Consider the following 13,594-nt stretch of genomic DNA (forward strand, 5'->3'; position numbering starts at 1 on the left):
CTGCCCGCAACGTTCCGGAAGAGACGCAGCATGGCGTCGAGCTTCGTTTCCGCGCCGAGTAACACCGTGAGTCGAACCAGCGTCGCCATTTCGTAACGCAAATGGACTGAGTAGTTATCGCGCGACGCCGCAGCAGCGCCTGCGAGGCTCATGTGCGAGAAGATGGTTAGGAACTTTCGCCACGCCGGCCGCCTCGCTACTAGGGTGGCGAACGTGCGTACCGTAAAACGTGTGCGTTGTAAGCGGCGGGGGAGGGGCGGGGGGGAGGACGTGTAATCGCCAAGTGGTCGCGCGCTCGAAACTGCAGGGGCCAACGCGGACCCTGGAGTCGAGGGGCCTGGACGGTGGGAGGTAGTGCTGCTAAGTGCGCTCGTTGATGCCGCGATGGTGAGCTGAGGGCCGATACCGGGGCAATGGCGAAAGTCGTGAGAGGGTCCGACTCGGTGCCCCCAGTTTTGTCATGCGAGCATTGCGTTAACCAGACATTCAAACAGGTTCAAGATTTCGTTAGGTGGGTCCATCTGCTCGACACCAGTCAGTTACTATGCTCTGCTTTGTTCAATTACCGCAGGGCAACACCTTTCTTATAATCTATCAGCTGTTCGGAGACATGTCTTTGAAGTGGCATGAGCATTTATGTGTTGTCAGTAGTTGTCAAACGATTTAGAGAAAACGATTATGATATACGTTAAAATATTCATACGGGGTTAATAAGTATACGTATGCATTATTTTGTTGGTTTTTTTAGGCACTTGAGAGATCAACATTGTTCCAGAGAAGGTGGATCTTTCGTCTGCCTTTATGGTTATAATGGAGTATGCACTAGTCTTCCCGTGGAAGGTGTTTCTGACAAGGATTATATAGCACACGCCACCAAGCACGCAGTTATGCAACAACAGAGAAAGAGCAATGGTCAGTTATCTGAGGCAGGTACTTCATGGACTGTGTACTCTGCAGTGCAAAATCTCCCTGCTGTATTAAATGATCCATTCAAAGGAAAGCAGACTAACTTTTTGACCCGCACTTGGGGAGATGGATTTGTAGAGAAAGTTGACATTCCGAAAAGTCCATATCTTCCTGAGGTCACAATACAACATTTTGAGATGTATCTCAAAAAAATTGCAAGGGTAATATAATACTTTTTTAATAATTTGCAATAATTTTTTTTTCCTCTAATGCATTTAATATTTTAACAATGAATCTATATATTCTATATTTTAATATTTATTTTTCCAGAGATATCGAAAACATTCGCGTATGAATTCAAATGTCAATAGGCCAACTACTCCAAATGAATTGCTGCAAAATTTTCCTAATCTTAAGAAGGTGAAATCATTAGGTAAGATTATTGTAATTATATATTATTATAATTAATATAAAAGTGATATAATCTTTTTGTCATTAAAAATTGCAATTTGTTTTTTTTTTTATTTTAGATCGCCTGCAATTTGATTTAGCTAATATTCCAAAGATTTTCTTAGTCCCGAATTTAGACCTTTCACAAAAAGATAACTTTGATGCTGTGTTTCCATTTGCAAAAGATGGTCTTTTAACTGAAGACTGCAATATTGTTATGAATGTAAAACAAATGCAAGAAAAGGTATGACTTGATGCAAATTAATTAAAGAATAAAAACATAGATTTTACAAATCTTTCTATCAACATTATTTTTTAAATCTATACTGATATAGCTCAGCCATTACTTGGATGTTGTGGAAGTACGAATAGCAGAGCAAGTTGCATCTAAATCCCAAGCCTTCTTCCACGCAATGACATCCCATGATGTGCTTATGGAACAGCTCACTCAAACAATTACAGTTTTGAAAGCACTTAGGAAAAATATTAATGAAGTTGATAAGCATCTAGTCAAGGATTCTTTACAAATTTTACGGTAAGTTTTTAAGCAATATTTTTTATTATTACATATTTTTATAACTTGTTCAAAGTTTAAAAAGAAAGTTCTTTCAATTTTAATTTTTTAAATAAATTAAATATTTATTTAACTTAGAATCTGTTCTTTTCATTTAGCTTGGAACGTGTTAGGTCTAATAGATTGTTGGTTCATCAAAAATTAAAACTTATGGCGACCGTGCATCAAAGTCAACCTATGATACAATTACTGTTATCTACACCAGATTATGTTGCAGCATTAGATCTTATTTCAACGACACAAGAAATTCTTTTGCAGGAATTAAACGGCATACACAGTTTCAGGTATGGAATTTTGAAGGGAATAGTTTTACATTTAACTATTTGTTTGAAATATTTTTGTTATTATAAAAATAATTAGATTAAAACGTGTATAATTATACGTTTATATGATTTAGACATTTAAGTTCTCAACTAACCGAGATGGAGAAGCTTGTGGACAAGATGCTTTCGACTGAGTTTCAAAGATACGCAACGGCGGATCTTAATAGACCGTTAAGTGATGAGAATACCGTTTTAGATGGCGTAAGTACGAACGCGATATTATGTCGCATTATATTTCGAGTTTATACTAAATATATTTTACGAAATATTATTTGTATGAATATATAGGATAAGCTGATCTCCATAATTTCTGGTTTACTACGTCAAAAACATTTTCAATTTGTGGACACGTACAAAGAGGAAGCTGTAACCACTATAAGAGCTTTAACAAAGCAACGAGTGATAGAGGCTCTAGCGGCAAGCGATTGCTGTAGCGATCAGCAAGCGGCAGCTCTGGAAGTCGGAGGTCTCTCTTTGACGGAAAGATTAACTTTGCTTCACAATACTATACAGTCTTTCACGTTTCTTTTATTACGAGTTAAGGTATATAATATTTAATATTAAATTTTATGAAGAAGATAAAGAGGAGTTCATACAAAATGTTTTGTGAATTTAATTATTTTTATTAGGCAGTTCATGATGTAATGAGAGACACCGCGGACTTGTCGGCGGGACGCTTATGTGACGGCACGTTTGACGAATCAGTACCTGATCGATTATTAACTCGAGAGGAGCACTCGCGAGTGATCACTAAACTCGGTGATATGATTACTTCTACATGTGATTACTGTCACGAGCGAATGGGAAATCTACTTTCAGCTGGGAACGAGAAAGATAAATTTAACAATGATAAAGACAAGATAATTGCTGATGTTTCGATAAATAAATTAGAAGATAAAGAATGTCAGACATGGAATGACAAGAGCTCTTGGTTGAGCGAAAAAGCAACGACCGCTCAAGTTTGCCAGTTGGCTAATATGGTCGAAGAATTCACGTACGCTTGCGAGAAACTTTGCGGCAAGCAATGTACCGCATTACGATCAGCATTTAAGGTAATCATTGTTCGTTAAAAATAATTGTACAAAAATTATTTGTTCGTTAAATTAACTTTTCAACTCGTGTATCATTTATAATGTTTAATTTACAGGCACAAGCTAGTAAATTTGTACAACGCTTTCACAATGAACGTAAAACTAAATTGACATTATTATTGGAATCTGAGAGATGGAAACAAGCTGATGTACCATTAGAATTTCAATCATTAGTTACGTATGTATACGAAAAAAAATGTTTACCGCTCAAAATACCCACATGCGAGGATGATACAAAAAATGACAGTGTAGAAAATTTTATTATGGTTGGCGATGAAAAATTCGCCGTTGTTGGAACTGCCTTGATGCTAGTGCAGATGATACACGAATACTGCAGGTAAAGTCAGATTATAAAGAATTTTTTATAAATTTTGTACAATATAATATACATCATACACAGAGTGCGCACGTTGCGTGCATCATTTACTTGTTTTTTCTACGGTAAAAAAAACTGTTTTATATTTCATAATTTTTACTAATAAACTATGAATGTTTAATATATATTTAAAAGAAAGCGACAATGATTTCGATTTAATACGGTTTTTTAAAGATAGGATAATATATGATTTTTTTTTAGGACTGGCAGTGAATTAGTTGCCCTATCCGGAACTATCGGAAGACAACTAGCTGAATTATTGAGACATTATAATTCTCGATGTTGTCAACTAGTTTTAGGTGCAGGCGCAATGCAAGTTGCAGGTTTAAAAACCATCACGAGCACGATCCTCGTATTAGCGGCACGAAGTCTTAAGCTCATATTATGGCTTATGCCTTTTGTCAAGGCACACTTTCAAGGTAATCTTAATAAACCAAATCTTTCTTTTACATATAATTAAAAAATATGATCTTTAGTAAGGAATGCAATACCAAATGTATAAATATTCATTTAATAATCTATATACTTTAATGCATTTAATTTTTAGCACTTTCGGAACAAAATCCGAGTCGAGGATTCGGCGCGTCTGGTATTAGTGGAGGAGTAGCTTTATTAGATAGCGTTGAAAGAGATATTCGCGCGCACGTTCGTGAAATCGAAGGAAAAATTCTTACTATCGTAGACAATTTGTTAGGTGGACAAATATCAAAGTGGACAGCAAGACCCCCGGTGCCATCCAAATCTTTTAGGAATATTTCTAGGTAAGAGATTTCAGTATCGATTATGATTTCTAATTTTCTATTTTTCTATCTATTTTTCTTTTAATTTAATTTTAATTTATAGTTACCTAATGAAACTTCATGAAGCCGTTTCTGGAATTTTGCCTACCGTCGAAGTACAATCTCTTTACCGCACGGTAAACTCATCTTTCAAGGAGAAGCTTAGGGAGCAGCTGGTTAAAATGAATATAGTGAATAACGGTGGTCCGCAACACGGCGTGGTTACATCGGAACTTACGTTTTATCTCGAAGCCTTAAGACAATTAAAAGTTCTACCGAGTGAAGAGTTAAATGACGATTGGATGAGTGATATATGGACTAGATAACATGCAGAGCGCGTGATATATTGCATTATAGAAGCAATGAAATATTATCGAAAGAGGTGACTAAACAAAATCTGAACATTTGTCTTCCGTTTTGTTATTCATTATATTTAAAATATGAAACACATGATAAAGTACTCACTGGTTATCTGATGATAGATTTCATGAAAGAAATATCATTTATGACGAACTTTAAACATTACGAGCACTTTATTGTTAAATCATTATTTGTTAACATAATTTATTGAAATGTATGCACTGTTCGTTCTAAGTTCCTTAAAAAAAAAAAAAGAAAAAAAAATGTAGAATAATATTAATATTTTTCGCAATTTGTAGCCATAATGTACGATTCTTGTGTCGTTAATTATATGGAAGACACGTGTTTTAATTCTGTAGTTACTATTTTTAAGTATGCAGTTGCATATAATAATTTATAAAACGTTGAGTCTTGTCACGAATTAAAAGATATTTCATTCCTGATTTTATCTAGTCCGAGTTGTACAAAATGTACACTGAAAGGCAGAAGAACGCGCTCCACTACTTTTTCCCCCCTCGTTTTCTCGATCCCTTCTTCCCTCGTCTGCCTAAAGTCACGTACGCTAGCCGCTATCGCCGCAGCAAATGCCATATCTGTCTTTCAGTGTATACGCAATCAAGATACATTAAAAGGTTGATTTGTTTCAAAGTAAAAATTTCTGAACGCGTGTTATGCGCCATGATCCAACGGAGACATGTTAGTACATTATAAATCTCTGGAAACGTTTTTTACATAACGAAGAAATCGAAACCGATTGAAAAGTGTTCAGTGCTAATTATTACAAGAACACTTTATAGATTTCTTTAACAAGACTGATGACCCTCCGTTTGATCATTGCGCATATAGTTACAGCGTTATACAGAAGAATGATTAATGTAGAAGTAAATTATATATTATATGTACTATCGTGCATAATATATTCTGAGTATAAACATAAAAAAAAAAGAGAAAAAAATTAACGATACTGCAATTTTCTAATTTTCAGACGGTATATTATTTAAATAAGTATCCCGAAATGCCTACGAAATTTTTAACTCAAGACTGGATATCGATAGGAACTAATTGTTCATTACCCATTTCTAAACGGCTATGTGAAAGATAAACCGTTGTGCAATGCGTTCTACGTTTAACTATAGCAATTTGCAAATTTATATCGCTAACGGGAATTGGGCTTCTCAAACGATCGCACCGCATTACTCTGGTTTCTATGGCAATAAAAAAGTAAAACATATCCATAACCTAAAAATTGGAGTTTGCCTGAACGGAATTACAGTACTCGGTAGTTATTCTACCTAAAGAAACATGGAATCGTGTGAATAAAGCTCAATATCGTTCTCTAATCCTTTTCAAATAATAATGTCTGCAGAAAATCGGTGATTAATTTTTGTTACGCGCATTGAGTTTGTTATGCTTTGTAAAGAAATATGTATTATTACAATATATTATTAAATAATTATAATCTCGTTATCAGTGATATTTGTGAAATTACTTTTCATTGTTTCACGCCGCTGGTTATGCGATAACGTAATTTAATCAATCTGCAATTACTTGCCATATTAATTTATTTATTCATTATTAATTAATTAATGATATTTTCAATGCATCAAAGCTAACTCGAATAAAATTAACGTTCCAGCGAAGAGTCTATGCGCGAAACTGCATTACGGCTTGCCGTGGAAGAAGAAAATAAACGAAAGACTGATCCCAATGAAACTCACGAACGGTCCATTATTATCCTTGGCAGCAAGGGAGTCGTAAGTGATGAAATTAGGAACGTACTGTACCAACGCGACGTACTTTGCATTTTCAATTGCAATTTCTAGGGCAAAACAACAATGGTGTATCGATTTCTTGAAAAAGACGAAAGACCGAAAGCAACTATAGCGATGGATTATTCATTCGGCCGAAAAACCGTAAAAAGTTTAGTAAGTAGCTTGCGACGACTATAATTAAGTTTCAGTAAAAGTGCATTTATAAATTAAAAAAATTTAATGTTTTTTTTTTTTTAATAAAAAATTCTGAATATACGCAAGCATATATTTATACTCGTCTACTATGAAATTAAATTTCTAAATGGTGTTCTGCCGCAGGTAAAAAATATAGCGCACGTGTGGGAAGTGGGTCACTTGGCTTCTTCTTTGGTGTCCGTCGCGATGACGGGATCTACGCTAACGCACTCGCCTCAGCACACCGTGTTATTAATTATGCTGGATTTATCACGACCGGAGGAATTGTGGTCCTTCCTCGAGGAGGCGCTTACCGTGGTGCAAAACGGTTTGAAAATGAGCTACGACTCTGAGGCGATTCGAGAATTGCAGAAAAAACGTACGGCAGACAGAAAGAAAGAGTTGGAACGTGGGGTCGATCCGTTTTTAATGAAGATGTGTATCATAGGCGGGCGATATGACGAATTTAAGGTATTTGATACATGCGTACAATTTATGTATGTTATATTATATTAATAAAATTAATTTTTATGCGTATTATCTTCTGCGACAGGAGTTCGATTCGAGCAAAAAGGAATTCATTGGGAAGATATTGAGGGCGACCGCTCATAATTTAGGCGCAAGTCTTTATTACTACTCCGCCAAAGATAAATTTCTCGTACGACGGCTTAAGGATCTATTGTCCCATTACGGATTTGGTTCCCCATTTACGTAAGTCTTACGATGAAGTTTCACCCGTGATGAGAGTCACCGGTAAATTTTAATTCTCATCTCTGTCTACATTTATTTTACATCTAAAATTACTGTCTGTGCTCTGTAAATTAAACTTACGATTATTACTTACTCACGCCGAATGAAATTTAAAGGGAGGAAAAATCCACGGATTATGAGAAGCCGATCATGATGCCGGCGGGCTTGGATTCCTTCGGCCGAATCGATTTGCAATTCCCTCAGACGAGACCGTCGGCAATTTTAGACACTATCAAGCAGATCTACGTCTCGCGTATACCGCAAGTGTCGAGAAGCGACGAAAGTACTTTGGAGGATCCCAGTAACGACCCTAACTTTAACGAGCCTATTATCGATAGACTAAGAACGCAGCGGGAAGAAGTACGTACAACGCGCTTTCGCTCGGTCATTATCTTTGCATAGCGTTGATAAATGTTAGCTTGCTTAAAAGGTTAGTTAATTCCGGGATGTTATGTAAGTAAACTGAATGAATAATTCTCTTTCAGGAGATCAGTGTACTCTTGAACGATATGATGGAAGGTCGTATGCCGAAAATTCCCGTGCCCGATCCGATTTAAAGAGCGCATACCCGTTTGATGATTTATATTTGGATTTTGTTTCGAAGCCGCAACCAGAAGAACACATCTCGGAATATAGAATTACGAAAGGACCGTTTTATGAATCAATGACGCTAATATTCTTTTCGAAGATTACAAGAATATCTCTCCTCGTTTTTTTTTAATGCTAATCGTCAGACGAAGATCGCTGCAGCGAATGGACGGGCTTTTTCATGCGTCTTTATTTTATTTTTAACGATTAATATTTCCAAAACTCGGAGTACCGTCAGGGAGTTCGTTTCGTTCCTGCGTTCTCCTTTCAACGTCGGCGCTTTTAAAACTCTCGTCTCTTTCCTATCTCCCACGCCGCAACCAGCTGACAGAGCTGGGGGAGAAGTGCGTCCGCCCCCGCGCGCCACCGCTCATGTAACGCCGCCGCTGATAAGAGAGAGGCGCCGCGCTCGCGTATGCCCGTTGTGAAGTGGAGGCGCATGCGTATCCTAGTGCGGTTGCTCCGGATACCGCGCAGGGGTATTCGAGCATTTACGAAAACGAGGCTTCGACCTGGGGGGGGTCTTCGAGCCGCGCGAAGAGCCTCCTCTCGTTTCTTTACCGCCGTTTCCTCAGTGAAAATGCCGCCGCGATAGAGAGCCGCGCGTGCCGTGTGCTCTCCTTGGGCTCTGGTCGCCGCCACCGCCGCCCTTCCCCCTTGTGACTAGAATCGGCTGCCCCGTCGCAGAGAGAAGCTCGCTCTCGCGAAAACACCAGCGCTGGCCCCGCTAATTACGGCACGCCAATCAATCCCGCGCGTGTAGCTCGCTCGCGGTTCGATCTCCCCGTCCTCTGACTCCCGCTACGTTGTCATTCCCACCTTCCCCGTTCCACGTCCCTTATCACGCCACCCTTCCGCCGTTCTCCCGTCTCACCCCCGCGTTTCTCTTACGGTGCTTACGCGCCGCACGCACCGGTGCTGCGGTCTTGACAGTCTCGCGAGTGTCACGGACCAGATTTCGCTTGCCGCGCGTCCGCGGACCGTGGAACGCCGCTTCTTCCGGAGAAACGGCGCACAGGTGTAGACAGGTGAGTTGCGAGACATGTAGCAACTCCGTGCTGCCGAGAGTGAGAGAAAGAGAGAGAGAGAAAGATAGGGAAAAATAAGTGCGACGATGCAGCGGATCCGTGCCGTGGGCGAGAGGAGGCCGAGGGGTAAAACCGGTCGCGATGAATTATCCCGTCGAAAATCGCTGCCAAATGTTGAACCGCGGAGAACGTGGGCGACCGCGCGCGCGCGCGCGCACGTTCACACGTCACGCGACCCATTTACCTGCCCGCGTACGTCGCGATCGTCATCGTCGTCGTGGCCTCCCCGCGACGCGCTCTCCGCCGCCTTCCTCGGCGTTATCGATTCCGTGGCGAACGCGCCCTCCGCGCGCCGGCCGCTGATATCTCGCCCGTTTCTTTTTCCTCGCCGCCGCGAAATCTTGAATCGTCGTGCGTGCAACCGCCGCCTGCGGTACCCGTATCGCCGATCAATGACTGCTTACGCACGCGTGCACGTGAGATTTACGCACCGGCCACGCGCGCGATCGTTTACGACCGAAGATCGTCCCGATTGCACGCATCTGATTAATAGCCGACGTCCATTTACGTCAAGGCTCAGATAAACTCGCTCGCAACGTAAATTCCGTTCCTCTTTAACATTTATCAAACAACAAAGATAGAGCGACGTCGCGAACGAGAATTGGAGATTCGATGGAAATGGAAAAGCGGCAAGTACCTATCGCGCGTCGACGGATTTCCCTTGTTCATTCTTTCCGCGCTTTTATTTATTTCGCTCATTGAAAGAAAAAGGAAAAAAATAAAAATAAAATAATCTCGCAGCCGCAGCGGAAATTGTCCGGGCGTAAAAAAATTCACTGGGTAGATCAATAATAAGCAAACATTAATATCAATTTTTTTTTTTTTTCAATATTAATGCTTCGATGATAACAATGGAGCTCCAGCTCGCGTATTATCTCGGCACAATTTCTCTACTCTTTTTATCTCGAACGTTTTACCGCGTTTGTTTACGTGTAAAAAATTATTACACAGTGCCATTAATCTGAAGAGTTAAGCGAGTCGTGCGTATCGTTTTAAATATTTAATTGTCAGCGATTATTGATCGTATCGCACAATTAAGTGCTCGTGACGCGTTCGCGTAAGAAAATCCTTTTTATAAATTCAGCATTATAAGTTCAACAGTTTCCCCGATCTCTTTTCGCTCTTTGTACGAAACTTAATTAATGACAAGTTTTAATAGCCGGTGCGAAAGGTGTTTGATTTTCGGATTGCCCGATATTGCGAGAGTTCTCTTACGAGCTCGCGTCTCTTTGTTCTCGCCTCCGTTTATTTAGTCGATTAATAAGCCAGTCCCGATTGTTGCAAAACGGGCTCTTGACGCTTTTCGTTACACTTTAAACGCAGCCTCGCTCGCCGCGTAAATTATCGTTTACGTTAACTATTTCGTGATAATGTAGTTCCTTCGTTCTTTGTCTTCTCTTTTCCCTCCGCGCAATATATCTCTTTCTTTCTCTCTCTTTCCCTTTGCGATATGAAAAGATAACTGTTTCTTAAGCATAAACGAGTGGTTTGAGCGAACGTGCCGAGATCGCTTAAGACCGGATATTACGTGTCCACTCGTGATTTTGGACGCTGAGCCAGGCACTTCTTGGTCACGCAAATTTTTCCTTTTTGTTATTCTAATATGCCATGCGTTCGTATTAAATATTTTTATTAATTATCTTATGAAATATAATTTGATTGTCTTTGAAAATTGGTAATTCAAATATTACCTTAAAAAAAAAGTATTTAATAATAGCAAGAAACTTGAAAATAATTAATTAAAAAAGTGGAACAGTAAGAGATTAAATATATATATTTTTTTTTTATCAAACGTTAATTCATTGTGCTTGCTAAAAATGCGCGCCTTATTGTTAATCGTTCAATCGACGAACTGGTTTAACTAATTCTGGAGTAATGATCCGCGACTCCTTTCGCGGATAATATTTCTACACATATATGGAGCGAAACGAAGTTAATTAAAATGAACGTAAACGAATGGTCTGTTTCGATGAATCGAAAGCACTTCACTGGTTAAAAGCTAGATTTTGTTTCAATTATATTCCTGCACTTTTGTTTTGTAATCGGGCATTCAGTGAATTAATATCTGATGATATTTCACATATATATATATATTTTTTTTTTTTAATTTCCGTATGGAAAACGTTTTGCGATCGATTAAAGAGGTGACCTGCTTTCGAAATTGTGATTCGTTGTACGATTATTATTTTGTCGTTTACGTCGGTGTACTATTAATCATGAAAAATTATTGCTTATACTATATACGCTCCCTCACGTGCGTTATTACGAGAAATATGTATATACGTACACCGAAAGACAGATATGACGTTTTCTGCGGATAGCGTATGTAACCATAGGCGTCAGAGACAGGGGATGAGAAAACGAGAAGAAATCAGTCATCGGCAATCCGGCCGGCGCGGTATATGCATGCGGTACATACGAAACTTTAAGCACACGACGACTAAAGTCACGTTTGCTGGCTGCCGTCGCCATGTCTGCCTTTCGGCGTACGATATAGTTTTGTGCGGCTAGTAAGCTCGAGGTCAGTTTTAACGTTGGCCCTTTTCGCACAGTTCACGATTAACCTTTGCGATCGAGCGATCTCGGCCGAGTGATTGCGGGATAAAGCGCTCCCGTTCGAGGGCTAACGTCGTCCGGGACGTCGATCGAAAATGAACCTCTCGCTCCCCGGTGGGGTGTCCTTGCTCTTATTTCGGGGCCGGTGGCAGGACCCTGGCCTTCGCACCGCCGGCGAATTTGATTTAGCGACGTAGATTATTTCCCCGTGACGTCACGCTCCGCCCGCATGTATATCGCTGCGACGGGAATCGTTTCGGCGCTCACTCGTAGCGTTATCGATCGCAGGTGAACCGCGCGCCGATGCGACGATGAACGGTGTGCAATCGCGTACGTGTGCGAAGTCAACAGATGCGGGATTGCACATGGAAAGCGAGAACACGGCGGGAAAAGTGAATATGTACCTGGCAGGGCCAGGCCACCAGGTCGCACGGCATTGCGGTATTTTCCTGGACATTAGCTCTTTCAAAGTGTTCTCGACGATTTTAGTCATTATCTTTTTTTTTTTTTTTCTTTTTTTTTCCACGCAACGAGCGACGAAAAACGATCGGGAATATCGACTCGGTGTGTCTGCAGTTTCGCCCAACTGGGGTGCAATAATTTGAATTAAAGGAGAGAAGCGCTGCACGTTGCGTGACGACTAATTATACAGGGGACAAAGAATAATTAAAGGGGTCGAGTTATATTTTTATATAAATAACATCGGTTTAGATTTTCGATTGGCGAATTGGTGTTTGTTAACGAACGAAGGGAATTAGATTTAGCTGATTTTGGAGAACGAGCTCTTTCAAGTAATTTAAGGTTCGAAGAGTAATTGTTGGGTTCCTCTGATGTTATTCGCGTGACTTGCAACATTCTAGATAATAGCACCAGGTAAAGCACCAGCACATTGATTCCGCGATTACGTACTATTTTTACACCTTTCTCTTTTCTGGGACAGCCACATCGGGGCGATATCGTGTCAAAATAATGTGCTCACGCGCTTACCGTGGACTACGTTTTTTAAACATTCAAAGCTGTGATATACCAAAGCAATGGAAATATTAATATTTTTCTTTTACGCGAGCTCGCGGTTAACATTGTGCAAGATTAATTTATTTCACTTTAGAAACCGAGATGTACCTCGGAAAGTTCTTTTTCTTTTTTTTTTTTCTTTTGTTCTCCACGGCGATTAAATATCCTTAGGAGTAGAAAAACGATATAAATTATTTAACTTTATTTCGCAGCGTTGAAGTTTATTGTTACAGCGATATTTTGCATTTATTGCGTAACTATATGACCTGCCGCACTTTCCTCGGGTCTAATGCGCTTGTTACGTGCGTCTACCGGGAAATGACGTATTTGCATGCACTTCGGAACGGAGGGTTTCGTGCGCCTTCATACGAAACGAAGTCTCGGCGTCATTAAGCAAGATGTCCTCCCACACGGTGAAGAGAGGTGTGCACGTAATAATTCTCGAGTGCACAAGCCGGCGAAGGAAAAGACAAGCTTTGTCTTGCGAAAGAGAGGTTGTTCCTCGAACCTGACCGAAGATGGTAGCAAAGAGGAGCGCGTTATCTACCGCTAAATTTGCAAGTTAATAGACGCATTATCCGTAATGTTGCATCGTTCAAGGTTGACGCTTTATCGGTTGCGGTGTTTCTTTTTTTAATTTTGTTTTATTTGTATGTGTGTTTTTTTAAATAAACATTTTAGTGGCAATTCCGGTATCTTGTATTTTTTTTTTTTACACATAAATTGTATTTCAACGAGTTGTAGTTTGTACGACAAATTGCAAAGCGAGGGGACGAGATTTTTCTGCCACGAT

General features: G+C 39.9%; 3 protein-coding genes across 4 annotated transcripts in view; all 3 read left to right on the forward strand.

Annotated features, from left to right (window-relative positions):
- Positions 1–252: 252 nt before the first annotated feature.
- Scat (VPS54 subunit of GARP complex scat) lies at positions 253–6,333 on the forward strand. 2 transcript variants are annotated; one of them, XM_070670176.1, is made up of 13 exons: positions 253–511; positions 749–1,127; positions 1,237–1,339; positions 1,437–1,600; positions 1,692–1,891; positions 2,029–2,214; positions 2,328–2,454; positions 2,542–2,796; positions 2,883–3,305; positions 3,401–3,681; positions 3,922–4,139; positions 4,268–4,481; positions 4,564–6,333. In XM_070670176.1, the coding sequence occupies exons 1-13, from the start codon at positions 414–416 to the stop codon at positions 4,823–4,825; spliced, it is 2,910 nt and encodes a 969-aa protein (XP_070526277.1). In that variant the 5' UTR covers positions 253–413; the 3' UTR covers positions 4,826–6,333. The 2 variants fall into 2 exon arrangements, with proteins under 2 accessions (XP_070526277.1, XP_070526278.1); XM_070670177.1 differs by having other exon boundaries at positions 507–643.
- A 96-nt stretch (positions 6,334–6,429) lies between these two features.
- LOC139110414 (cytoplasmic dynein 2 light intermediate chain 1) lies at positions 6,430–9,171 on the forward strand. Its single transcript, XM_070670211.1, has 6 exons — positions 6,430–6,613; positions 6,683–6,784; positions 6,950–7,276; positions 7,359–7,516; positions 7,672–7,915; positions 8,041–9,171. The coding sequence occupies exons 1-6, from the start codon at positions 6,506–6,508 to the stop codon at positions 8,110–8,112; spliced, it is 1,011 nt and encodes a 336-aa protein (XP_070526312.1). The 5' UTR covers positions 6,430–6,505; the 3' UTR covers positions 8,113–9,171.
- Numb (NUMB endocytic adaptor protein) overlaps positions 8,755–13,594 on the forward strand; it is a 39,170-nt gene continuing 34,330 nt past the window's right edge. The window contains exon 1 of the mRNA XM_070670206.1: positions 8,755–9,171. The gene's annotated coding sequence lies outside the window, so the exon portion shown is untranslated. The remainder of the gene's footprint in view (positions 9,172–13,594) is intronic.

The sequence above is a fragment of the Cardiocondyla obscurior genome, linkage group LG20 (assembly GCF_019399895.1).
Source record: "Cardiocondyla obscurior isolate alpha-2009 linkage group LG20, Cobs3.1, whole genome shotgun sequence".
Lineage (NCBI taxonomy): Eukaryota > Metazoa > Arthropoda > Insecta > Hymenoptera > Formicidae > Cardiocondyla > Cardiocondyla obscurior.